Source organism: Ranitomeya imitator, chromosome 8 (assembly GCF_032444005.1).
Source record: "Ranitomeya imitator isolate aRanImi1 chromosome 8, aRanImi1.pri, whole genome shotgun sequence".
NCBI classification, from domain to species: domain Eukaryota; kingdom Metazoa; phylum Chordata; class Amphibia; order Anura; family Dendrobatidae; genus Ranitomeya; species Ranitomeya imitator.
In genome coordinates, this window is record NC_091289.1 from 161,434,645 (window position 1) to 161,462,240 (window position 27,596).

The 27,596-nt window shown below is 43.2% G+C and overlaps 1 protein-coding gene and 1 long non-coding RNA gene across 2 annotated transcripts in view; one reads left to right on the forward strand and one right to left on the reverse strand.

Annotated features, from left to right (window-relative positions):
- TDRD5 (tudor domain containing 5) overlaps window positions 1–27,596 on the forward strand; it is a 119,732-nt gene that overhangs the window by 85,920 nt on the left and 6,216 nt on the right. The window contains exons 11-13 of the mRNA XM_069737701.1: window positions 5,135–5,201; window positions 5,279–5,479; window positions 17,290–17,430. Of these exons, the coding sequence (XP_069593802.1) occupies window positions 5,135–5,201; window positions 5,279–5,479; window positions 17,290–17,430 (409 nt within the window). The remainder of the gene's footprint in view (window positions 1–5,134; window positions 5,202–5,278; window positions 5,480–17,289; window positions 17,431–27,596) is intronic.
- Window positions 4,245–27,400, reverse strand: LOC138648194 (uncharacterized). The gene is made up of 3 exons (XR_011315085.1): window positions 27,378–27,400; window positions 7,713–7,788; window positions 4,245–4,315 (listed from the first exon to the last, which is right to left on the reverse strand). It is a non-coding gene; the product is annotated as an uncharacterized lncRNA (long non-coding RNA).

The following is a 27,596-nucleotide window of genomic DNA, read 5'->3' on the forward strand; positions in this document are numbered from 1 at the left end:
CAGCCTCATGGAGTTTGGGCCCTAGCTTTGTGGGAAATTATACACTGGACATCCAAGGTTCTGGAGACTCGGCCTTATGCTCAGTGGTTCCACTGTGTGTGGTTTACAGTATGCACCCAAAGGATGGTTAATTGCTATGTCCCCATTGATGCTGCTGTAGGATAAGTGAAGTATAATTTCGTACTGTAAATTCTTTCCTTTAGTCTGAAGCAATAGCACAAACATTCCCAACCAATAAGGTGTATTTTCTGTAGTTTATCTAGGCCTAAAGGTACCGTCACATTTAACGACGCTGCAGCGATATGGACAACGATGCCGATCGCTGCAGCGTCGCTGTTTAGGTCGTTGTGTGGTCGCTGGAGAGCTGTCACACAGACAGCTCTCCAGCGACCAACGATGCCGAAGTCCCCGGGTAACCAGGGTAAACATTGGGTTACTAAGCGCAGGGCCGCGCTTAGTAACCCGATGTTTACCCTGGTTACCATTGTAAAGGTTAAAAAAAACAAACAGTACATACCGTATATACTCGAGTATAAGCCGACCCCCCTAATTTTGCCACAAAAAACTGGGAAAACTTATTGACTCGAGTATAAGCCTAGGGTAGGAAATGCAGCAGCTACTGGTAAATTTCAAAAATAAAAATAGATGCTCCATACCGTTCATTATTGCCCCATAGATGCTCCATATACAACTGTGCTATATATAATGCTCTGCACCGTTCATTATGGCCCCATAGATGCTCCACATAAAGCTGTGCCATATGGAATGCTCTATACCGTTCATTATGGCCCCATAGATGCTCCTTATAAAGCTGGGCCCCATATATAATGCTCTGCACCGTTGATTATGGCCCCATAGATGCTCCTTATAAAGCTGTGCCCCATATATATTGCTCTGCACCGCTCATTATGGCCCCATAGATGCTCCTTATAAAGCTGTGCCCCATATATATTGCTCTGCACCGCTCATTATGGCCCCATAGATGCTCCTTATAAAGCTGTGCCCCATATATATTGCTCTGCACCGCTCATTATGGCCCCATAGATGCTCCTTATAAAGCTGTGCCCCATATATATTGCTCTGCACCGTTGATTATGGCCCCATAGATGCTCCTTATAAAGCTGTGCCCCATATATATTGCTCTGCACCGTTGATTATGGCCCCATAGATGCTCCTTATAAAGCTGTGTCATATAGAATGCTGCTGGTGCTGCAATAAAGAAAAAAAAAATCACATACTCGCCTCTCTTCGCTCAGGACGCCGGCGCTTTCAATATTTACCTGCTCCTCGTGCGGCTCCATCTCCAGCACTGACGCTCAGCAGAGGGCGCGCACTGACTACGTCACCGCGCCCTCTAACCTGAGCGTCACTGCTAGAGGACGCTGCAGACGGAGCCGCACCGGAACGAGGAGCAGGTAAATATCGCGCAGCGCTGCGCTCCCCGTATACTTACCTGCTCCTGGTGTGGTCCCTGCAGTCCCTGGCTTCCCCGGCACTGCAGCTTCTTCCTGTAATTGAGCGGTCAGTTACCGATCATTTACAGCAATGAATATGTGGCTCCTCCCCTATGGGAGGTGGAGCCGCCTATTCATTTCTGTAATGAGCGGTGCCATGTGACCACTCAGTACAGGAAGAATCTGCAGCGCCGGGGAAGCCAGGGACTGCAGGGACCGCGCCGCAGCAGGTAAGTATAACTACACAGCCCCCGCTCCCCCTCCCCTGCCGACCTCCCGGTATATGACTCGAGTATAAGCCGAGAGGGGGACTTACAGCCCCAAAAAATGGGCTGAAAATCTCGGCTTATACTCGAGTATATACGGTACTTACATTTCGGGGTCTGTCACGTCCCCCGGCGTCGGCTTCCCTGCACTGTGTCAGCGCCGGCCGGCCGTAAAGCAGAGCACAATGGTGACGTCACCGCTGTGCTCTGCTTTACAGCCGGCCGGCGCTGATAGTCAGTGCGGGAAGCTGACGCCGGGGGACGTGACAGACACCGGAATGTGAGTATGTACAGTCTGTTTTTTTTAACTTTTACAATGGTAACCAGGGTAAACATCGGGTTACAAAGCGCGGCCCTGCGCTTAGTAACCCGATATTTACCCTGGTTACCAGTGAACACATCGCTGGATCAGCGTCACACACGCCGATCCAGCGATGACAGCGGGTGATCAGCGACCAAAAAAAAGGTCCTGATCATTCCCAGCGACCAACGATCTCCAAGCAGGGGCCTGATCGTTGGTCGCTGTCACGCATAACGATTTCGTTAACGATATCGTTGCTACGTCACAAAAAGCAACGATATCGTTAACAAAATCGTTGTGTGAAGGTACCTTGATTATATATGATAACTACACAAGAGAAGAAGGGGATCTAGCAGGTGTATAGATGGAAGACCTTTTAAACTAATTGCTATCACCTGGCCTTTGTTCCAGGAGGATAATAGTCAGTCACTGCTGCATGTATCGTATATACAGTTGTGGCCAAAAAAATTGACACCCCTGCAATTCTGTCAGATAATACTCAGTTACTTCCTGAAAATGATTGCAATCACAAATTCTTTGGTATTATCTTCATTTAATTTGTCTTAAATGAAAAAACACAAAAGAGAATGAAGCAAAAAGCAAAACATTGATCATTTCACACAAAACTCCAAAAATGGGCCAGAGAAAACTATTGGCACCCTCAGCCTAATACTTGGTTGCACAACCTTTAGCCAAAATAACTGCGACCAACCGCTTCCGGTAACCATCAATGAGTTTCTTACAATGCTCTGCTGGAATTTTAGACCATTCTTCTTCATTCTTCTTTGGTAAACTGCTCCAGGTCCCTGATATTTGAAGGGTGCCTTCTCCAAACTGCCATTTTTAGATCTCTCCAAAGGTGTTCTATGGGATTCAGGTCTGGACTCATTGCTGGCCACCTTAGAAGTCTCCAGTGCTTTCTCTCAAACCATTTTCCAGTGCTTTTTGAAGTGTGTCTTGGGTCATTGTCCTGCTGGAAGACCCATGACCTCTGAGGGAGACACAGCTTTCTCACACTGGGCCCTACATGATGCTGCAAAATTTGTTGGTAGTTTTCAGACTTCATAATGCCATTCACAAGGTCAAGCAGTCCAGTGCCAGAGGCAGCAAAGCAACCCCCAAACATCAGGGAACCTCCACCATGTTTGACTGAAGGGACCGTGTTCTTTTCTTTGAATGCCTCTTTTTTTTTTCTCCTGTAAACTCTATGTTGATGTCTTTGCCCAAAAAGCACTACTTTTTTCTCATCTGACCAGAGAACATTCTTCCAAAACGTTTTAGGCTTTTTCAGGTAAGTTTTAGCAAACTCCAGCCTGGCTTTTTTATGTCTCGGGGTAAGAAGTGGGGTCTTCATGGGTCTCCTACCATACAGTCCCTTTTCTTTCAAACGCCGACGGATAGTACGGGTTGACACTGTTGTACCCTCGGACTTCAAGGCAGCTTGAACTTGTTTGGATGTTAGTCGAGGTTCTTTATCCAACATCCGCACAATCTTGCGTTGAAATCTCTTGTCAATTTTTCTTTTCCGTCCACATCTAGGGAGATTAGCCACAGTGCCATGGGCTTTAAACTTCTTGATGACACTGCGCACGGTAGACACAGGAACATTCCGGTCTTTGGAGATGGACTTGTAGCCTTGAGATTGCTCATGCTTCCTCACAATTTGGTTTCTCAAGTCCTCAGACAGTTCTTTTGTCTTCTATTCTCCATGCTCAATGTGGTACACACAAGGACACAGGACAGAGGTTGAGTCAACTTTAATCCATGTCAACTGGCTGCAAGTGTGATTTAGTTATTGCCAACACCAGTTAGTACCAGCCACAGGTAAGTTACAGGTGATGTTAGTTACACAAATTAGAGAAGCATCACATGATTTTTCGACAGTGCCAATACTTTTGTCCACCCCCTTTTTTATTTTTGGTGTGGAATTATATCCAATTTGGCTTTAGGACAATTCTTTTTGTGTTTTTTCATTTAAGACAAATTAAATGAAGATAATAATACCAAAGAATTTGTGTTTGCACTCATTTTCAGGAAGAAACTTAGTACTATCATCTGACAGAATTGCAGGGGTGCCAATACTTTTGGCCACAACTGTACATGGGCATAGTCAATAGATATAACAACCAAAAGTCACTATCCAATACTTACCGAGCTGTTTTTAAGATTCATTTACACTTGCTTTGTTAGGGGATGTCTTTGACTTTATATGTACGTTTTGGTCCCATCTATATATTGCATATTACTCCTTCTCGACATATGGCATACTGGTACATCTTATGTCGAATCTCTGTCTTTGACACACGCGGAGAAAAAACAAAACCGGAAGAACGCCCGGTGGGGACGGGGTTAAGCAACAATAGTAACTTTGTTCTGCATGTCTCTGTACATTTGATAAAGCGGCTCCCGAAAACTGCTGTACTTTGAGATTTTATTTGCGGTAAATACTACTTGTTTTTCATCATATTGACTTCCACTTTGGATCTATTTGCTCTATCATGTGTACGGTCCTGCACTGCTGAATCTACATGTAAGTAAGATTTTTGACACAGTTCTTACTAATACAATATAATATTCATGAGTTTTTCCTTAGGCTAGTTTCACACTAGCGTTCCCCTGATGTGCGGCGGGTTGTGGACTTCCTCCGTGAAGCCCCGCCCTCGGCTGCACTTCCGCTGTTATCTCCGCCTACATCTGTATGCGGCCCGCATGCGACCTGCGTACCTATATTTAACATTAGGTACGCAGGTCGTGCGGCTGTAAGCAGATGGTGCAGCATGCGTCGTTTTGATGATGCGGGAAAAAAAAATGCTACATGGCTGCGTCTCCGCTGGTTGCCGCATCGTCAAAACGATGCATGTGGCACCATCCGCATACAGCTGCACGACCTGCGTACCTAATGTTAAATATAGGTACGCAGGTCGCATGCGGGGAGGTGCGGCCGAGGGCGGGGCTTCACGGAGGAAGTCTGCAGCCCGCCACACATCAGGGGAACGCTAGTGTGAAACTAGCCTTAGCACTGATATGAGTTGACATCCTGTATTATGATGCGTTATTTCCTCTTCTCATTTTATTGTTCTTGTGTTGTCTTTTTTATTTCTGTAATGTTCCAGAGCCTGCTACATGAAATTACCAGCCCAGGCCGTGCCATGTACATTGCCTTACTTGAAGCCTGTGGCGGTAAATAATTTTGCAGACATTTTATCCAGGCTTTTTCTTTGTTTTTCACAAGTAAAAAGTTTTATGTTTTCTTTTAGGATCAATGGTCAGTTGAAGCCATTAAGAGTTTCCAAAGGCAGTGTGCACGTGGCCCGCTGGTTGGCGTGGTAGTACAGTATGTGTTAGACCAGTTGTGCCTGTTACTTTGCGATACCTCAACTGATAAGGACATATACCTGAACGAAGTTTTGGTGGATAAAGGACTTGCGAGCCCAACCCAAGAGCCTATGTTTTACAAGGCAAGTGAGAGTCAGGTTACTTGTAAGTAAATGTATCATGTGTGCCGACATATTTAAAGTCATGAGAGTGCGCTATATAAAGCTTCGAACAAAGTCCAGCTCACCATGATCGACATCCTTGGAGACTCGGAGCATGGAGCCGCTGTGTCAGGGCGTAGACAAAGAAGAAATGAGGAATCCAGCTCAACGAGGTAGTGAAAAAAACTTCTTTCTTTATTCACTTGAAAATACCCTATATTCAGTGGAGGATAAAAACATCAGCAATTACAAATGATATCGCTTTTTATCCTTTGTAATTGCTGATGTTTTTATCCTCCACTGAATATACGGTATTTTCAAGTGAATAAAGAAAGACGTTTTTTTCACTACCTTGTTGAGCTGTATTCCTCATTTCTTCTTTGGCTATATAAAGCTTACCTTTTTTCTAAATAAAGGTAGCGTATTTAGTAAAAATTTGTAATATTTCAATGTTTTATTTTATTACATTTCTCTGAGACCCCATTTAAGCATGTTAAATAAAATATCCTTCAGGGTACTTTCACATGGATGTAATTTTTCAGTGTATCATTTGGAAAGCTGGCCAAGCATATTAAGCAAAAAGTCACTTGAACCTGCCAGTTTGGCAGAATTGGCCTATTGTCTACAGGGGTTCACGATTGATCTCAGATGGCAAAGGGGGTAAAAACCCTGAATATTTCGGATCTTGACATGGTCAATCCTTTGTTCGCCAAATAAATACAATAGGCTTCTGCAAAAGAGATCCTTCTACCCCTTGAAATAAGCATGTGTGCTCTTACAGTTGAAATAGCATGAATTTTATGATGAATTGGGTAAATTAGCAGTGATCTTAATGGAGTTGTCTGAAATTAACATTCTTTAAATCCTAAATTTCTGTCTATTAAGGTCGTAATGTAATCTCTTGCAATATGTTAATCAAAAATGCCCTATCGTTTCCTCGTCACTCTAACATGTATACGTATATATCCCAGCATGCACTAGTGATTCTGAAATGGAGCATCAAACAGGAATAGATAAAAAAATATATATGTATGTATATATATATATATATATATATATATATATATATATATATATATATATAATGTGTGTGTGTGTGTACAATTTTGTTTTTTTACCTACTTCCTGTTTGATGCTCCATTTGAGTATCACTAGTGCATGCTGGGATAGTCAAACGACTCGCAGTCACTATCCCCACTCTGAAACTAAGGGTCATTAGTGACCTCGAGTTTCAGGGGCTGGGCTAGTCCCTGCTCTACTGATCATGCATCAGTTATCGATTCCAATGCATGCTCAATAGGATCTTATCACTGCGCAATATTCTTCTCATTGCACAGAGCTCATGTGCTCCCTCACCGGCTCTGATGGGAAGAGACGAACCAACAGGAGTGCACTGTCAATGTGCATTGTAAGGAGAGAATTCGGCTACCAGAGACCAGCCTGGCCTCTGCAAGTGACATCACTGATGATGCTTCACTTCAGGGTGGGGGCAGACGCGACTGTTACCGCAGCTTCTGCCCCCTGATGACAGCTCGTTTGACTATCCCAAAATGCCCTGGGATATTCAAACGAAGTGTCAAACAGGAAGCGGGTTTAAAAAATAAATAAGCAGAGTAGTGCGGAAGTGGTTAGGGATGACTTTTTAATTAAAGTATATTAGGAAAGGGATTAGATAATGGCAGTAGATAGGCATTTAGGATTAAAATAAATGCTGATTTCGAACCACCCCTTTTAAAGTTATTGCATGTGTACAGCCAGCTTAAGTGATCCCTTAAAGTAACCGGATATATTTCATTTTTGCGCTTTCTTTTCCTCTTTTTATTTAAAATTTTTGTTTTTCAGTTGATAGTGCTGTTTGTATATATTGCTGGGGACTTTTATTTTTGCTGGATGAGTTGTAGTTTTTGAATTACACCATTCATTTTACAATACAATGTACTGAAAAACAGGGGAAAATGGGTTGAAATAGTGTGTGGGGGGTTCTTTTTTCACGGCATTCATTGTGCAGTCAAATGACCGGGAAACATGATTCTTCAGGTCAGTACGATTACGACAATACCAAATTTAGGTTATGTGCACGCAGCTTATTCCAAGTTGTACATGATACTATTCTACTTAATACTTATAAGCTATGCCTGACTCGGCTGTCTAACATCTTATACTATACATTCCCATGAGCCTGTACCATGTATGTTTTATGTTAAGCTATACTGACCTAGCTGTGTTGCAGTGCCACATATTGGTCATTTTTCTGTATTTCACCCCTCTTCATATCTTCTATTGATTTGAAACTAAAATATAAAACATACAATATTAAAGATTGAAGGAAGCTGTGAATTATCAGTGGCAGTACAGTTTTATATGAAAAGGATAACTACAGGGTGATTATAAAAGATTCATCAGGTATTGCATTCATATTACTGCAAAGATATACAGCTCTTGCAAAAATTAGGAAACCACTGCACAGTTTTATAAAAATCAGCTTCTCTACATGTCTGACAGCCATTCCATTCCAGTGTCCGTTGAATTCCAACCAAAGTTCACCTCATTCTACTTAATGTGCTTTTGATTAGGTGATAATAATGATAATCTTTATTTTTATATAGCGCTAACATATTCCGCAGCGCTTTACAGACATTATCACCACTGTCCCCGATGGGGCTCACAATCTAAATTCCCTATCAGTATGTCTTTGGAACGTGGGAGGAAACCGGAGTGCCCGGAGGAAACCCACGCAAACACGGAGAGAACATACAAACTCTTTGCAGATGTTGTCCTGGGTGGGATTCGAACCCAGGACACCTGAACCAAATCTTATTTAATGAAGGAAAGTATAAAAAACACTGCTGTGGTGTTCACAATCCTCTTGCAATAGGACAAGTTAGATGGCAAAACAAGTGCTAGTAATATCCCAAAAGTAATAGGTATGAAAAAATAACTTTTAACCATGCCAGAGGAGTTAAAAAGAAAAGTCTTGAGTGAAGAAAAGAAGGGCTCAATTCTAGCTTTACCAGCAGAGGGACACAGTGAGCATCATGTTGCCTCCATCCTTAAAATTTCTAAGACCACAGTCCTCTACAACAAGGTCAAGCAGCAGATATTAGGGACAACAAAGCTACAGACTGGCAGAGTGAGTGCGAAAGCGACTCTCCACTGACCGGGATGACAGGCATTTTATTCGAATGTCACTCAGCAATCCCAAGATGACATCAAGTGACCTACAAAAGGAATGGCAAATGGCAGCTGGGGTGAAGTGCACGGCAAGAGGCAGGACTCAAATCATGTAAAGCTAGAAAAAAGCCTTTCATCAATGAGAAGCAAAGGAGAGCCAGGCTGACGTTTGCCAAAGACCATAAGGATTGCACCACAAAGGACTGGAGTAAGGTAATCTTCTTTGATGAGTAATTTTCAGCTTTGCCCAACACCTGGTCATCTAATGATTAGATGGAGACCTGGAGAGGCGTACAAGCCACAGTGTCTTGCACCCACTGTAAAATTTGGTGGAGGATCGGTGATGATCTGGGGATGCTTCAGCAAGGCTGTAATTGGGCAGGTTAATCTTTGTGAACAACGTATGAATCAAGCCGCATACAAGGTTATCCTGGAAAAACAGTTGATTCTTTCTGCTCAGGCAATGTTCCCCAACTCTGGGGACTGTTTATTTCCAGCAGGACAATACTACACACAGCTAGGTCAATCAAGGTGTGGATGAAGGACCACCACATCAAAACCCTGCCATGGCCAGCCCAATCTCCAGACCTGAACCCTATTGAAAACCTCTGGAATGTAATCAAGAGGAAGATGGATAGTCACAAGCCATCACACAAAGTCGAACTGCTTAAATTTTTGTACCAGGAGTGGCATAAAGTCACCTAAAAGCAGTGTGAAAGACTGGTGGAAAGTATGCCAAAACGCATGAAAGCTGTGAATAAAAATCATGGTTATTCCACAAAATATTGATTTCTGAACTTTTCCCGAGTTAAAACATTAGTATTGTTGCTTCTAAATTATTATGAACTTGTTTTTTTGGCATTATTTGAGGTCTGCAAGCAATGCATTTTTTGGTTATTGTGACCATTTCTCATTTTCAGAAAATAAATACAAAATGTATTGCTTGGAACTTTGGAGACATGTCAGTAGTTTCTAGAATAAAATAATTTACATTTTACGCTAAAATATACCTATAAAGAGAAAAATCAGAGAAACTGAAAATTTTGCAGTGGTCTCTTAATTTTTGCCAGAGCTGTACATTTCACCCGTTTGTAAATACAGTTAGTCCTCGGGTTACAACGGTCTCGAGTTACATCGTTTCGTGGTTACAACGCTTTATACGACACCTCATTCCGACTTACATGGTTTTGCGTCGTAAGTCGAACTACATGCAACATCGAAAGAATAGAGTCCATTACTGTACACTGTACCCGGTTACACGAGGAAAACGAGTCTCCTGCACGCCATAACACCCTAATTATGTGTTAGGATAGGTGTTTGGATAGGCTAAGTGTTTGCAGTACTGTACTGTTATTATGGTACAGTACTGTATGAATGTATGGTCCGACTTACATCGAAATTCGGTTTGCAACGCTGCATAAGAACGCATCTACGGCGTAAGTCGAGGACTACCTGTATAACCTATTGAAAGGTCATATCTCAGAGTTTTTAACTGGTGTGTACAGGCTCGCTTGTGACTCCTCAGGTGGCAGGGTGGCACCAGATCCCAAAATGGTGACTATGCAAGAGAAAGTGTTTTAGTATGAGTAGTGTAAAACACTTGTTACCTTGCAGCGAGCGTTCTGAAGACGGTATGAAAGTGACCCACCTGCTCACCAGAGCATGATGCAGCGCTATGGAAAATTTAAGGATACAGGATGCTTGTGTAAACGTAAAAGACTCGGACGACCAAATGTTACAGGGAAGCAGTGGAGAGGGCTCGAGAGATCTTTGCACACAGAAATCAATAAGTTGAGCAAGTCCTGAACTTGGCTTTCCTCAGCCGACTGCACCAGACACCATATCACATACCACTATGGCAACATTTATGGCCAGCCGACCTCGACATCTGATATGAATTATGTGCACTTTGTCAGGCAGCATTGGAAGATGAAGAATTCGCTTCCCAGCAGTGTTCAGTGACGAAGCAACCTTCCACTTAAGCAGTAATGTGAACAGTCACAATGTCCAAATATGGGGAACACATAATCCCAATGCCACTGTGTAAATCAAAAGAGTTTCTCCAAAGATAAATGTTTTCAGTGCAATCTCGAAAACAAAGCTGTACAGGCTGCTGCATTTCCCCCGACCCGACCCCCCCCCCCCCCCCCACTCTGTCCTATTGTCTCCTTCCCCACCATCCTGCAGAATGTAAGCCCACAAGGGCAGGGTCCTCTTCCCTCTGTATCAGTCTGTCATTGTTGGTTTGCTTACTGTAAAGCCCCCGTCACACAAAGCGAGATCGCTAGCGAGATCGCTGCTGAGTCACAAGTTTTGTGACGCAACAGCGACCTCAGTAGCAATCTCGCTATGTGTGACACGTAGCAGCGACCAGGCCCCTGCTGTGAGATATCTGGTCGTGTCGGAATGGCCTGGACCATTTTTTGATCGTTGAGGTCCCGCTGGGTAGCACACATCGCTGTGTTTGACACCTTACCAACGACCTCATGACAGGACGTCCCTCATTGAGGTCTGTTAATCGTCATGAAATAGCTGCCATGTGACATCGTACAGGTCGCCGCATCTGTTATGCTGTGCTATCAGGCAACACAGTGTGCAGTAATCAGCGCACATACAGTGATATGGCAATAACCCAAAAACAATAGAACAAGCTCTGAGACGTGGAATCTCTGCAGACTGCAATACCTGAACCTATCCTCACACAACTAAAAGCACCAGTGGATTGCGCCTAACACTACCTATGCAACTCGGCACTGCCTGAGGAGCTGACTAGCCTGAAGATAGAAATACAAGCCTGACTTGCCTCAGAGAAATACCCCAAAGGAATAGGCAGCCCCCCACATATAATGACTGTTAGCAAGATGAAAAGACAAAACGTAGGAATGAAATAGATTCAGCAAAGTGAGGCCCGATATTCTAGACAGAGCGAGGATAGCAAAGAGAACTATGCAGTCTACAAAAAACCCTAAAGCAGAACCAAGCAAAGGGGGGCAAAAAGACCCACCGTGCCGAACTAACGGCACGGCGGTGCACCCTTTGCGTCTCAGAGCTTCCAGCAAAAGAGAATAGCACAGCTGGACAGAAAAAACGGAAACAAAAACAAAGTAACACTTATCTAGCAGAGCAGCAGGCCACAGGAAAGATGCAGTAGCTCAGATCCAACACTGGAACATTGACAAGGAGCAAGGAAGACAGACTCAGGTGGAGTTAAATAGCAAGGCAGCCAACGAGCTCACCAAAACACCTGAGGGAGGAAGCCCAGAGGCTGCAATACCACTTGTGACCACAGGAGTGAATTCAGCCACAGAATTCACAACAGTACCCCCCCCTTGAGGAGGGGTCACTGAACCCTCACCAGAACCCCCAGGCCGACCAGGATGAGCCACATGAAAGGCATGAACAAGATCTGGGGCATGGACATCAGAGGCAAAAACCCAGGAATTATCCTCCTGAGCATAACCCTTCCATTTGACCAGATACTGGAGTTTCCGTCTAGAGACATGAGAATCCAAAATTTTCTCCACAATATACTCCAATTCCCCCTCCACCAAAACAGGGGCAGGAGGCTCCACAGATGGAACCATAGGTGCCACGTATCTTCTCAACAACGACCTATGGAATACATTATGTATGGAAAAGGAGTCTGGGAGGGTCAGACGAAAAGACACCGGATTGAGAATCTCAGAAATCCTATACGGACAACGATCAGGTTTATTAGCCTGAAATTTCTGCAACACTCTCCGCAAATCAGGAGAGATGGCAGACACAATGACTCCTTCCTTGAGGATACTCGCCGGCTCAGATAACCCCGGAGAGTCGGGCACAAAACTCCTAGACAGAGCATCCGCCTTCACATTTTTAGAGCCCGGAAGGTACGAAATCACAAAATCAAAACGAGCAAAAAATAACGACCAACGGGCCTGTCTAGGATTCAAGCGCTTGGCAGACTCGAGATAAGTAAGATTCTTATGATCAGTCAATACCACCACGCGATGCTTAGCTCCCTCAAGCCAATGACGCCACTCCTCGAATGCCCACTTCATGGCCAGCAACTCTCGGTTGCCCACATCATAATTACGCTCAGCAGCAGAAAATTTCCTGGAAAAGAAAGCACATGGTTTCAACACTGAGCAACCAGAACCTCTCTGTGACAAAACCGCCCCTGCTCCAATCTCAGAAGCATCAACCTCGACCTGGAACGGAAGAGAAACATCTGGTTGACACAACACAGGGGCACAGCAAAAACGACGCTTCAACTCCAGAAAAGCTTCCACGGCAGCAGAAGACCAATTAACCAAATCAGCACCCTTCTTGGTCAAATCGGTCAATGGTCTGGCAATGCTAGAAAAATTACAGATGAAGCGACGATAAAAATTAGCAAAGCCCAGGAATTTCTGCAGACTTTTCAGAGATGTCGGCTGAGTCCAATCCTGGATGGCCTGGACCTTAACCGGATCCATCTCGATAGTAGAAGGGGAAAAGATGAACCCCAAAAATGAAACTTTCTGCACACCGAAGAGACACTTTGATCCCTTCACAAACAAGGAATTAGCACGCAGTACCTGGAAAACCATTCTGACTTGCTTCACATGAGACTCCCAATCATCAGAGAAGATCAAAATGTCATCCAAGTAAACAATCAGGAATTTATCCAGATACTCACGGAAAATGTCATGCATAAAAGACTGAAAAACAGATAGAGCATTGGCAAGTCCGAACGGCATCACCAGATATTCAAAATGACCCTCGGGCGTATTAAATGCCGTTTTCCATTCATCTCCCTGCCTGATTCTCACCAGATTATACGCACCACGAAGATCAATCTTAGTAAACCAACTAGCCCCCTTAATCCGAGCAAACAAGTCAGATATCAATGGCAAGGGATACTGAAACTTAACAGTGATCTTATTAAGAAGGCGGTAATCAATACACGGTCTTAGCGAACCATCCTTTTTGGCTACAAAAAAGAACCCTGCTCCCAATGGTGATGACGATGGGCGAATATGTCCCTTCTCCAGGGATTCTTTCACATAACTGCGCATAGCGGTGTGTTCAGGCACGGACAAATTAAATAAACGACCCTTAGGGAATTTACTACCAGGAATCAAATTGATAGCACAATCACAATTCCTATGCGGAGGTAGGGCATCAGACTTGGGCTCTTCAAATACATCCTGAAAGTCAGACAAGAACTCTGGGATGTCAGAAGGAATGGATGACGAAATAGACAAAAATGGAACATCACCATGTACCCCCTGACAACCCCAGCTGGTTACCGACATAGAGTTCCAATCTAATACTGGATTATGGGTTTGTAGCCATGGCAACCCCAACACGACCACATCATGCAGATTATGCAGTACCAGAAAGCGAATAACTTCCTGATGTGCAGGAGCCATGCACATGGTCAGCTGGGCCCAGTACTGAGGCTTATTCTTGGCCAAAGGTGTAGCATCAATTCCTCTCAACGGAATAGGACACCGCAAAGGCTCCAAGAAAAATCCACAACGTTTAGCATAATCCAAATCCATCAGATTCAGGGCAGCGCCTGAATCCACAAACGCCATGACAGAATACGATGACAAAGAGCATATCAAGGTAATGGACAGAAGGAATTTGGACTGTACAGTACCAATGACGGCAGAGCTATCGAACCGCCTAGTGCGCTTAGGACAATTAGAAATAGCATGAGTGGAATCACCACAGTAGAAACACAGCCTGTTCAGACGTCTGTGTTCTTGCCGTTCAACTTTAGTCATAGTCCTGTCGCACTGCATAGGCTCAGGTTTACTCTCAGACAATACCGCCAGATGGTGCACAGATTTACGCTCGCGCAAGCGACGACCGATCTGAATGGCCAAGGACATAGACTCATTCAAACCAGCAGGCATAGGAAATCCCACCATGACATCCTTAAGAGCTTCAGAGAGACCCTTTCTGAACCAAGCCGCCAGTGCAGATTCATTCCACAGAGTGAGTACTGACCACTTCCTAAATTTCTGACAATATACTTCTACATCATCCTGACCCTGGCATAAAGCCAGCAAATTTTTCTCAGCCTGATCCACTGAATTAGGCTCATCGTAAAGCAATCCAAGCGCCTGGAAAAACGCATCAACATTACTCAATGCAGGGTCTCCTGGCGCAAGAGAAAACGCCCAGTCCTGTGGGTCGCCGCGCAAAAAAGAAATAATAATCAAAACCTGTTGAATAGGATTACCAGAAGAATGAGGTTTCAAGGCCAGAAATAGCTTACAATTATTTTTGAAGCTCAGGAACTTAGTTCTGTCACCAAAAAAACAAATCAGAAATAGGAATTCTTGGTTCTAGCATAGATTTCTGATCAATTGTATCTTGAATCTTTTGTACATTTATAACGAGATTATCCATTGAGGAGCACAGAGCCTGAATATCCATGTCCACAGCTGTGTCCTGAAGCACTCTAATGTCTAGGGGGAAAAAAAAAAACTGAAGACAGAGCTGAGGAAAAAAAAATGATGTCAGGACTTCTTTTTTCCCTCTATTGAGAATCATTGGTTTGGGCTCCTTGTACTGTTATGCTGTGCTATCAGGCAACACAGTGTGCAGTAATCAGCGCACATACAGTGATATGGCAATAACCCAAAAACAATAGAACAAGCTCTGAGACGTGGAATCTCTGCAGACTGCAATACCTGAACCTATCCTCACACAACTAAAAGCAGCAGTGGATTGCGCCTAACACTACCTATGCAACTCGGCACTGCCTGAGGAGCTGACTAGCCTGAAGATAGAAATACAAGCCTGACTTGCCTCAGAGAAATACCCCAAAGGAATAGGCAGCCCCCCACATATAATGACTGTTAGCAAGATGAAAAGACAAAACGTAGGAATGAAATAGATTCAGCAAAGTGAGGCCCGATATTCTAGACAGAGCGAGGATAGCAAAGAGAACTATGCAGTCTACAAAAAACCCTAAAGCAGAACCACGCAAAGGGGGGCAAAAAGACCCACCGTGCCGAACTAACGGCACGGCGGTGCACCCTTTGCGTCTCAGAGCTTCCAGCAAAAGAGAATAGCACAGCTGGACAGAAAAAACGGAAACAAAAACAAAGTAAGGCCATGTTCACACAGTGCGTTTTTTACTGCGGAACCGCAGTGGTATTGCCGCTGCGGTTCCGCAGCAGTTTTCCATGCAGGGTACATAACAATGTAACCCTATGGAAAACAGTCACTGCTGTGCACATGGTCCGTAATTTCGTTTAAAAAGCCGCGCAGAATAGCTGCGGCAAAAAAGAAGGAGCATGTCACTTCTTTTTCCTGAACCGCAGCGGTTCTGCACCCATAGACCTCCATTGTGAGGTCAAAATCGCAGTAAAACCCGCAGATCAAAAATATATCTGCGGGTTTTACTGCGATTTGATGTGCAGAACCGCTGCAGCAGGAAGTGCGGGGGAGCGGGCGGAAGTGCGTGGGCGGAGTGTGGCTGCCCCCCGTGCTCCGATCCCGCCCCCCCCGTGCTCCGATGCCCCCCCCGTGCTCCGATGCCCCCCCAGTGCTCCGATGCCCCCCCGTGCCCTAATCTCCCCCCCTTATACTTACCCGGTGTCCGTCCGGCCGTCTTCTCCCTGGGCACCGCCATCTTGCAAAATGGCGGGCGCATGCGCAGTGCGCCCGCCGAATCTGCCGGCCGGCAGATTCGCTCCAAAGTGCATTTTGATCACTGAGATATAACCTATCTCAGTGATCAAAATAAAAAAATAGTTAATGACACCCCCCCCCCCCACTTTGTCACCCCCATTGGTAGGGACAATAAAAAAATTAAGAATTTTTTTTTTCTTTTTCACTAAGGTTAGAATAGGGGTAGGGTTAGGGGTAGGGGTAGGGTTAGGGTATTTTCAGCCATTTTAGCCCTAAAAAGCTTCCTAGGAAACACACAGTCTCTGCATAGAAAACTGCATAAAAAAAGGATAAAAAAAGCATCAAAAAAGGACAAAAAAAGGACCTGCGTTTTCTGCCAAGAGCTGCAGTTTTTTAAAAAAAACTGTCCTGAAAAAAAAAGGATGGAAATCCTGAACGTGTGAACATACCCTAACACTTATCTAGCAGAGCAGCAGGCCACAGGAAAGATGCAGTAGCTCAGATCCAACACTGGAACATTGACAAGGAGCAAGGAAGACAGACTCAGGTGGAGTTAAATAGCAAGGCAGCCAACGAGCTCACCAAAACACCTGAGGGAGGAAGCCCAGAGGCTGCAATACCACTTGTGACCACAGGAGTGAATTCAGCCACAGAATTCACAACACGCATCGCTGCTGCGTCGTTGGGGAGATCTCACAGTTTGACATCTCACCAGCGACCACATAGCGACGCAGCAACGATCCCTGACAGGTCGTATCGTTGTCGGGATCGCTGTAGCGTCGCTAAGTGTGACGGGGCCTTAAGTGATGTTTGTGTTTTGATGTAACCCTTTCTCATGTACAGCACCATGGAATCAATGGTGCTATATAAATAAATAACTCTTGTACATGTAATACATTTTGACATATACCTCTTTGAAACCTGATCAATCTTATAATTACAGTACATGACTCATAAGTGCTGAATTAACACCTGAGATGTTGCTTTTTCTTCCTTTACAGATGCATAATCCATTTATGCACTACCTAAACCAATCTTCATATGTAGCGCAAGACGTATCCCAAGAAACTTCAGAGCAGAGTGAAAGCAGAAGAGCAGATCCTCACGAGATCCCCCCGCAAGAGCCTGTATTACAGACTAGAGTATGTGTCACATAAGAAAATTAGATGTTAATCACATTATTTTTTTGTTTTATGCATTCCATTTTTTTCTCCCCGCTTCATTTTGCATGTACAGTACAAAGCTTGGTGACTGCTTCCATATTTTATTATTTTTGGGCTTCTATTATTATTTCTTATTTAACCTATCAATTTATTAACATTAAAGGAAGCCAATAATGAAGAATTCTGCATGTGTCTTTTGTAAGCCGAAATAGTCGACAAATCTATCAAATTAACAGGAATTCTAAGGTCATTTTATTCAGAAGTTTCCAAAATGCATGAAAATGTGAACTATTACAGCCATAAGATCACAAGGACCTCATGTCTCCAGTGATGTCTACCACTATTCCTGATCATGATAAAACCACTGATGCTGGGAGGCAAAGCACTGTCTGTATATATGGTCCATATGGCACCGCTAATGAGATTAACATGCAGAAACATACAGACCCCACCAGTGCCTCTGTGTGTTATTGCGGGGGTCTTCCTCGACTTGCAGGGCAACACTAATATTCCCAAACAAGACCAAAAAAAGAGGATGATGGAATGAATAGGAAAGGAATTGGAATGGCCATTGCTAAACTATAGGTTCAGACTAATGCGTAGTCAAACTTGTAACAATAGTAGTGAATTAGTTTAATTGGGAACCTGTCATCAGGAATATCAATGTTAAACTAAAGGTATGGGCAGAATGACGCTGTCATACTGATTCAATACATTTTAGTGTAAAAATCTGCAGCCTAGTCGATCTGCGCATGCGTTGGCACCATTTTCTTGTAGACCGCCACCAGCTGTATCTGCGAGAGTGCCGCCCACAGGTAGGATGGTGCCTGCTCAAAATGAAACCCCTTCACCACCTTAGGTTTTTGCTTTTTGTTTTTTTGCTCCCCTTTTTCCCAAAGCCATATCTTTATTATTTTTCTGTCTATATGGCCATGTAAGGGCTTGTTTCTTGCGTGACGAGTAGTGATGAGTCAGTGTTCTCATTGCTCTGGTGACCTCTGAGTATTTGTTAGTGTTCGGAGATTTAATTTTCATCACGGCAGCTGAATGATTTACAGCTATTAGCCAGGCTCAGTACATGTGGGGGTTGCCTGTTTGCTAGGGAATCCCCACATGTAATCAGGCTGGCTAATAGCTGTAAATCATTCAGCTGCCGGGATGAAAACTTAATCTCCAAGCAGTCATAAATACTCGGAGGTCACCCGAGCGTGCTAGTGAAAACCCGTGCGACTAGTACACTCGCTCATCGCTAGTGACGAGTTGTAATTTTGAATGACACCATTGGTTTTACCATATAGTGTACTGGATAACTGAAGAAAAAAAATCCATGTGATGCAATTGAAAACCAATCCACAATTTTTTTTTTCACCAAATGCTAAAACTGAAACTGACCTGTCATTATGATTCTCCAGGTCATTACAAGTTTGTAGATAAATAAAAAATAACCTATACATGTTTTGTTAAGTAGTGAAAAAAAATCCAAAGTTGTGTTGCTGTTTTTTGTTTGTTTTCTGTTTTTGCAAAAAGTCGCCATTTTTGTGATCTGGGGCTGGGTGAGGGCTTACTTTTTGCTTACTCACCTGACTTTTTTATTTCCACTATTTTGGTGTAGATGCAATCGCCAGTTATTGCATTTTAATGCAATGTTGCAGCTACCAAAAAAAACTATTCTGGCGTTTTTGATTTTTTTTTTCGTTCCACAGTTTACCAATCGGATTAATTATTTTTCTATATTGAATTATGACGATTCTGAACCCAGTGATACCAAATGTGTACATTTTTTGTTATTTTGAATGCGGTGAATAGGGGGGGTGATTTAAATGTTTATATATATATATATTTTTTTTATATATATATATATATATATATATATATATATATATATATATATATATATATATATATATATATATTTTTTTTTTTTTTTTTTTTTTAAAAACTTAGTTTTTTTACTAGCCTCAATAGTCTTCATGGGAGACTAGAAGCTGTGATCTTATGATTGCTTGTGCTATACACGGCAGGGCTTCAGCCCTGCTCAGTGTAGCAGAAATGCTCACTTGCTATGAGTGCCGGCCAGTGGACACCGCTCAACTATCTGGCGATAACAACCACAGGGGTCTCCTGCAGATCCTGTGTTGTCATGCCAACCCGTCAGCGACCTGCGGTCATGTGACATAGGTGCCTATGGACGGGGTTTGTTGCAAGCTTCCTGCGCGATATTAAATGCCGCTGTCAAAGATTGACAGCGGCATTTAACATGTTAACAGCTGATTCCTCCCGCACCTGTTAGGGGCATGTCAGCTAATCAAATCGGCTGACATGTGCTGGAAAAGTTGCGGGCTCAACGCCTGGGACCACAGCAAACAGGGTGAGGCGACCTTGGACATACCTATACATCCAAGGTCATAAAGGGGTTAAATAAGATGATGAATGCACCGATGGGGCCGTGACTGAGCCTTCTGAACCAAATACCCTACCTACAGTCCCTCCCTGAAGCACTGCAGAAACTGAAATTTATCATGATTTAATTAAAACCAGGCTGCAGCTTTTTACACTGAAGGTATGTATCATTATGCCAATGCCATTCTGCCCATACCTTTAGTTTAACATGGATATTCCCGCAGACCGGTTCTCTTTAACAGACTGACTGAAACGCATGCAGTTGCCTCTCCATGGAAATGGCTCCAAAATAAGTGTAATATGTGACTTGTCTCTACAGGAATATGATTTGCTGGAGCGCTAACAAACAGTCTAATTTATCCTGGAAAGGGCAAATTCTAAAAACCTAAATAGTAGACCTATCTTTTGAGCGTCGCAGGTTCTTGAGTATTAGATACTGGGAAGTCCATTCACCCTAGTCTAGTGGCCAGGTCAGTCGTCCGAAGTTGTCAATCGGTGGTCCTCATCCTTTTTTTTTTTTTAATCCGATACATTTTTATTGAGCACAATAAATGGTATCCACTCATATAACAAAATACTTTGTGTTTTGATTTAACAAGCCCCATCCCCTAAGGTGTTGGCTCTGTGCAGACAAAAAATATAACCAGGGGATAGGTAGGGCAAACCCTCCTTCGTCTTTAGGTTTCTGCAGTATTTCTTGTTTAATTCTCGGACTCTTCCTACCCCACACTAGCTCTCCGAATAATGATCTTAGTCTGCGGAATCTGCTCAATGGGATCCATACTGGAGAATTATGCAAAATATATAATACCTGTAGCATTACAACCATCGTGAGGAGATTCACTCTACCCACCACCGATAAATGCAGCTTATTAATGGCTCAAAATTAAGCTCCTCAAATTTTGGCAAGGGGAGAGTTATATGGATCCCTAGATATTTAAATTGTGAAACCACCCTTAATTTAGGCCTTCTTCCACCTCCCTTGTACAATCAGTGTCTCTATCTACCTGCAGAATACACGATTTATCCCAATTGATAGTCAGCCCTGATATTTGCCCAAATCCTTAAATTAATGATACTACATTTCTTAAAGGCTCCCCAGGGCTCTCAAGAAAGAGCAAGATGTCATTGGCATACAGAGCAATTTTCTCCTCCATTTTCCCATACACAAAACCCTTTACTGTCTGTGACCTAATAATAACTTCTGCTAGTGGCTCCACTGCTAGGGCAAATAGCAACGGGGACAACGGGAACCCCTGTCGTGTACTTCAAAACAGTTGAAAACTGTCTGATAGTACATAATTCTCTTTAATCTTAGCCACTGGAGAGGAATATAGTAATCTCACCCATGATATAAAGACTGGCCCAAACCCACAGCGACTCAGCACCGACCACAAGTAATGCCATTCTACACTATCGAAGGCCTTATGTGCATCGAGGGAAACTACCACTCTCCTTCTAGCGTTATCTGCCGGTATTTGCATATTGAGAAATGGCCTTCTCAAGTTGATGGCCGTGGATTTATTAGGCATAAAGCCCGATTGGTCCGAATGAACCACTTTTTCTATCACCCGGGTCAGTCTGTTCGCCAAGGCCTTATCCAAAATCTTGACGTCTGCTGTTAGGAGTGATATTGGTCTGTAGGACTCCGGCAGCCGTGGATTTTTGTCAGTTTTAGGGATGACTACAATAATGGCCTCCCTCATAGACGCAGGCAATATTCCCCTCTCCAGGGACTCTTCAAAGACCCCCAGTAACTGAGTTAACAGTTCCTCAGTAAGGCTACCGTAGACTTCTGCAGGGATGCTGTCAGCCCCCGGAGCCTTCCCCCCCGCTATGGACGTCAAGGCTCCTTCCAATTCCTCTACTGTAAGCGGCCTATCCAACCAATCCCTATCCTCATCATCTAGTCTAGGCAAATTTGCCTCTTCTAGAAACCTCCCTTTGAAAGGCTCTCGCCCTCTCTGCTTTGTGTAAATGTAATTTGTTTGTTCACCTCATCCTGAGCCACCTTCATACCATTGATACGATTGATAGTGTCTTGTGAGCGCAGGTCACTCAATGTAGCCTCCGCTACCCTTAATTCCTCCAATACCACTTTGTCAGATTCCCTTGTTCGTGTCTTGTGCCTAGATACTTCTCTGAATAATATCCCCCTCAAATAGGCCTTCATGGTATCCCAAACCACATGCTTTGCTTCACTATTGTCATTAATTTTAAAAAATTCCCTTATCTCTTCCCCAATCTTTTCCATGTTAAGGAGTTGTTGCCAGAAGGGGTTAATTTTCCAACCCATCTTTGCATTCTCCCCAGGGCCTTCAATTTGCAGTGTCACTACCAACGGACTGTGATCCGACACTACTCTAGGCATATATTCCACCTCCCGCACCAGCCTGTCCATTCCTTCATTACTCAGAGCCAAATCGATACGGGATAGAGAACCATATGTCGCTGAGTAACATGAAAAACAGTATGTGTCAATATTATGTGTCTCATTCCCTTCCTTCCTCAACAAAGCATGTTGCCCCTTATCCCAGTGGTCACTAATAATTATATTAACGTCTCCTATTATGAGCAATGGAACCCCCCCACCTGCCTGATATATTTAAGATTTCCTGTAATTTTTTCCCCGAGTATGGTGGAAGAATATACACCGACACAACACACAACAGTCTAGCAAATATTTTACACACCAGAAATATATATTGACCATCTCTATCTATCACCACTTCCATCTCCTCGAACAGTATGCTTGTGTGCACAAGGATTGACACCCCTCTAGCATAGGCTGAGAATGTCGCATGATACGCCTTCCTCACCCATCTTTTATGCAATATATCCAGTTTTTCTTTAACTAAATGGGTTTCTTGCAGGTATATCAGCGAGGGTCTCTGTTTCAAAATATATTGCAAAATTGCCATACGCTTTGTATCATTCGATAGGCCCCTAATGTTCCAACTCAAAATTTTAACTCTACCTCCCATCATGTTGCACAACAGTAAAACTACTCTTCCTTCCTTTGGTCTCCCTTATCCCCCCTAAACTTAACCCGCCTACCCCCAACCATCCCCCAAGTCTTCATTATTTCAAAGTAACCCCACCCTCCCACTTCCCTTCCCTCGGAAGGTTATACGCACTCAATGTATAAACTCCTACTCCCTCTCTGTATGAGAAAGGGGAACGCACTATCGCAATCCCAGCAGTGGCTTAGAAGCCGAAACCAACAAATAATAGATTATCCACTATCCCTCAGTCGTCGTCCCCCCCCCCCCTGCCCATTTGAAACAATATAAGAAACAGCTGCGCCGCCGATCACAACCATGGCGCATATGACATACGTAACAGATTCCCATAATAACATATCACAATAAACCATAGACTCAGTCAATTCCGCCAACTTAAAACAATTGCCAGAAAACCGCACAGGGTCTTCCTCAGCCGATCCTCTCTGCTCCAATTCGTTTAGCATTCAGATCCAACCAATGTGACACTTCCTCAGGGCTTTGAAAAAAGTGGACCCTTTCCATGGCCACCACACATAATTTAGCCGGATAAAGCATGAAATAGGCCAGGCCCAGTTCACGTAGGCTTCTTTTAACCTCTCTGAACTTCATCCTGTTGCAGAGTGCGTCTTCTTGCAGTCACCGCTGTACTTAGGAAAGCTTCAATCAGCAAGATATCTTGAGTAAACAGTATTTACTTCATACTGGATAAACATGAGATACAATTCAGTGTCACACAGTCCGTGCACTGAAGACAACACATTCATGAAGAAAAGCAAAACCGAAAGTAAGAAAGCAACCAACCACTGAGAGCTTCCCTCCCCACATTACAGCAAGTATATAACTTTACACACTATCGCCATCTGCTGTCTGGTTAGTATATAGTCCTCCTTTCACCTATAATAAGTCCCAATCTGTTGCATATGCCAACTCCCTTTCTCAACAGTAAGGACTTATTCAATCAAACCCAACTTTTTTATTAGTCTCTGATGTTTATCAGCATTCAACGCCTTCGTGAAAATGTCTGCTGTCATTTCTTCAGTAGGACAGTACTCTAACTTCAAGACTCCTTGTTCCTGATGATCTCTCAAGAAATGATATTTCACATCAATATGCTTGGTTCTTGGATTGACTCTTTCCATCTGAGCAAGAACAAGACATCCTTGATTGTCCTCTTTTAGTTTTGTTGGTGCCAACTGTGGTTGTCCTAATTCTGTCAACAATTGTCTTAACCACAGTACTTCTTGACTCGCGTGTGCTGCGGCAACATATTCTGCTTCTGTTGAAGATAGTGTGTTTGACAAATGGAGCAAATGTCTCATCATAGTCTTCTCCAACAGGCAGTTTAGATATTTCTTCCCAAGAAGTAGGCTCATAGATTTTTCTTGTGCTTGTCTTGTATGAGAGACGTTTCGGTGGTTTTCCTTTGTTCTCTCTCATTGAACGTCTTCGTTCTGTGTCTGTTTGTAGTTGTGATTCTTCACTTTCAGTATTTTGTTCTTCATTAACTTCTGCTTCTTTCTCATCAGATATTTCTTCAGTTGTGTCATTATTGGTTTTCTCATTTTTTGTTTCAACTGAAATCATAATGTCTTCATTTAAATCTTCAATGAATGTCACACTGTTACTCACTGTAACTCTGTCTGTTTTGGGATCTAGGATTCTGTATCCTTTGCAATTTGCACTATATCCAACAAATATTCCTTCCATGGATCTGTTTTGAAGTTTGGAACGTTTTTCTGTTGGAATGAATATGAAAACTTTACATCCAAAAACTTTTAAATGATTGACACTTGGTTTCATACCTTGCCACAGTTCATATGGAGTTTTCGTCAGTTTTCTGGAAAAAAGTCGGTTCTGTAGATAAGTAGCTGTCATTGCTGCTTCACCCCAATATTTCTCTGGTAGTTTGGAATCCGTCAGCATACATCTTATCATCTCTGTTAGAGTTCTGTTTTTCCTTTCTGCTACTCCATTTTGTTCAGGTGTGTATGGAACCGTTTTCTGGTGTTCTATCTCATTTTGTCTTAAGTAGTCTTCTATTCTGTGACTTGTAAATTCACCTCCATTATCACTTCTGATGACAATTGGCTTCCTTTGAAATTTGTTACTTGATCTTGTTACATAGTCTACAAGTTTATCAAAAACTTCACTTTTGTTTTTAATTAAGTATGTGACTGTGTATCTTGAGTAATCGTCTATAAAAGTCAACATGTATCTATTGCCTCCTGATGTAGTCACTTTCATGGGTCCACATACGTCAGTATGCACCAAATCAAGTGGTCTTTCGCTTTTCATCTCACTTTCTTTTGGAATAGATATCCTTGTGGCTTTGGATTTTATACAACAATCACATCTTATGGTAATTGAGCAATCTGATATCTTTAAATCTTTTGTCAATTCTTTTCTCTGTAGTTCCCTTATACTGTCAGGGTGTCTATGTCCTAGACGTCTATGCCACATGTGAATACAGTTTTTGTGATCATGTGTACATACCTTCATCTGTTCCTTTGGTGTGTCAAAATGATATAATTGTTCATCTGCCTTGACTTTGGTTATCACCTTGTTTCCTGCAATAATTGCACACTCATTGTCTTTGAATTTCACTGTAAGTCCTTTTGCTGTTAAACGTTTCACAGATAATAATCCGCCTTCCAATTTTGGAACATACAACACATCTTGTACAAGTATCTTTGAATCTTGCCCGAACTTGTTTGAACAATTTAGCATACCTTGTCCGATACCTTCTGCGGTTATTTTGCTTCCATCTGCGAGATAAATGGCTTCTTTCTTATCTAAATCAAGATCAGTAAAGAAATTCTTGTCACTTGTCATATGACTCGTTGCTCCTGAATCAATAAACCAACCAAGTGATGATTTCTTGTCTGTTACTTTAAATGTGCCATTCCAATTATTCTCAGATGAATCGGAAATTGTGTTTTTTACTTTCTCTGTATGCTTTTTATGTTGTAATTTATGTTGTTCTGCTTTCCATATGGTACAGTCTTTCTTTAAATGACCTTTTTTCTTACATCTGAAGCATTCTCTTGTCTCTTTATTATAGGGTTTTTGGAATTCTGTAGCTTTAAGAGCATTTTCACTGTCCTTTTCAGTAGAAGAATCATTTCTTTGTTCTTTTCTTCTCTGATATTCATCTATTAGTCTTGTTTTCACAAAATCTAATGTAATCTAATGTCAGTTTCTGGTCTCGTCTCAAGGGCATTTATCAAGGCTGTATATGAATCTGGTAAACTGCACAACAATATAGCTGCTACATGACTTTCTTTAAAGGGAACCTGTCACCCCGTTTTTTGAGATTGAGCTATAAATACTGTTAAATAGGGCCTGCGCTGTGTGTTCCTATAGTGTATGTAGTGTACCCCGATTCCCCACCTATGCTGAGAAATAACTTACCAAAGTCGCCGTTTTCGCCTGTCAATCAGGCTGGTCAGGTCGGGAGGGCGTGGTGACATCGCTGGTTCTTCCTCAGCTTTACGTTGGTGGCGTAGTGGTGAACAAGCAGCGCGCGATCTGCGCTGTCATCCCTTTCGTCGGTGGGGGCGGCCATCTTCCTGGGGCCGCGCGTGCGCAGATCGAGTGCTCTGCTGCACGGGGCTTCAGGAAAATGGCCGCGGGATGCCGCGCGTGCGCATTAGAGATCGCGGCGGCCATTTTCCCAAAGCCGAGATGCAAACTCGGCTTTGGGAAAATGGCCGCCGCGATCTCTAATGCGCACGCGCGGCATCCCGCGGCCATTTTCCTGAAGCCCCGTGCAGCAGAGCACTCGATCTGCGCACGCGCGGCCCCAGGAAGATGGCCGCCCCCACCGACGAAAGGGATGACAGCGCAGATCGCGCGCTGCTTGTTCGCCACTACGCCACCAACGTAAAGCTGAGGAAGAACCAGCGATGTCACCACGCCCTGCCGACCTGACCAGCCTGATTGACAGGCGAAAACGGCGACTTTGGTAAGTTATTTCTCAGCATAGGTGGGGAATCGGGGTACACTACATACACTATAGGAACACACAGCGCAGGCCCTATTTAACAGTATTTATAGCTCAATCTCAAAAAACGGGGTGACAGGTTCCCTTTAATATCTTCACCAATAGATCTTAGCTGTGATATCACTTCCATCATTGAGAATATGTGCTTCTGCATATCGTCATTTGCACTCAATCTCATACTGTACAGCTTTCTTAATAAAAACAACTTGTGATTCAAGCTAGGTCTTTCATATAGTTTTCTTAATGCTTCCCACATTCCCTTAGCTGTTTCTTCATTTCTTATATGTATTAATTGAGCATCATCCACTAATAAGCTAATGGTGGCTCTCTCTTGTATATCCTTCTTATCCCATGTCTGATTATCTTGATCTAGTCTTGCTGTAACAATTACTTCCCATAGATCATCCTTAGATAACAACATCTCTACTTTGAATTTCCATAACTGATCATTTTCACTATTCAGTTTAGCTACTGTAAATTTCAGTTCTGTGTTACTCATCATCTTTATATAGTCTTACTTGTTTAGAGAGTTGTACTGAAGATATTCTCCTGTATGTCCTGTGAATTCTCTGCAATTATATCCAGCTCCTGGGATGGTGAATTCTTCTGTCACTCTGTATCTGGATTTAGTTCCTTCTGTTTACAGAGCTTATCTGTGTGCTCCGTTATCTGGGCTATAAACCAGGATCCTTCTGCCTGAGCTTGTAGTGCAGACCTGTAGTGTCTGGGGTGCCTGG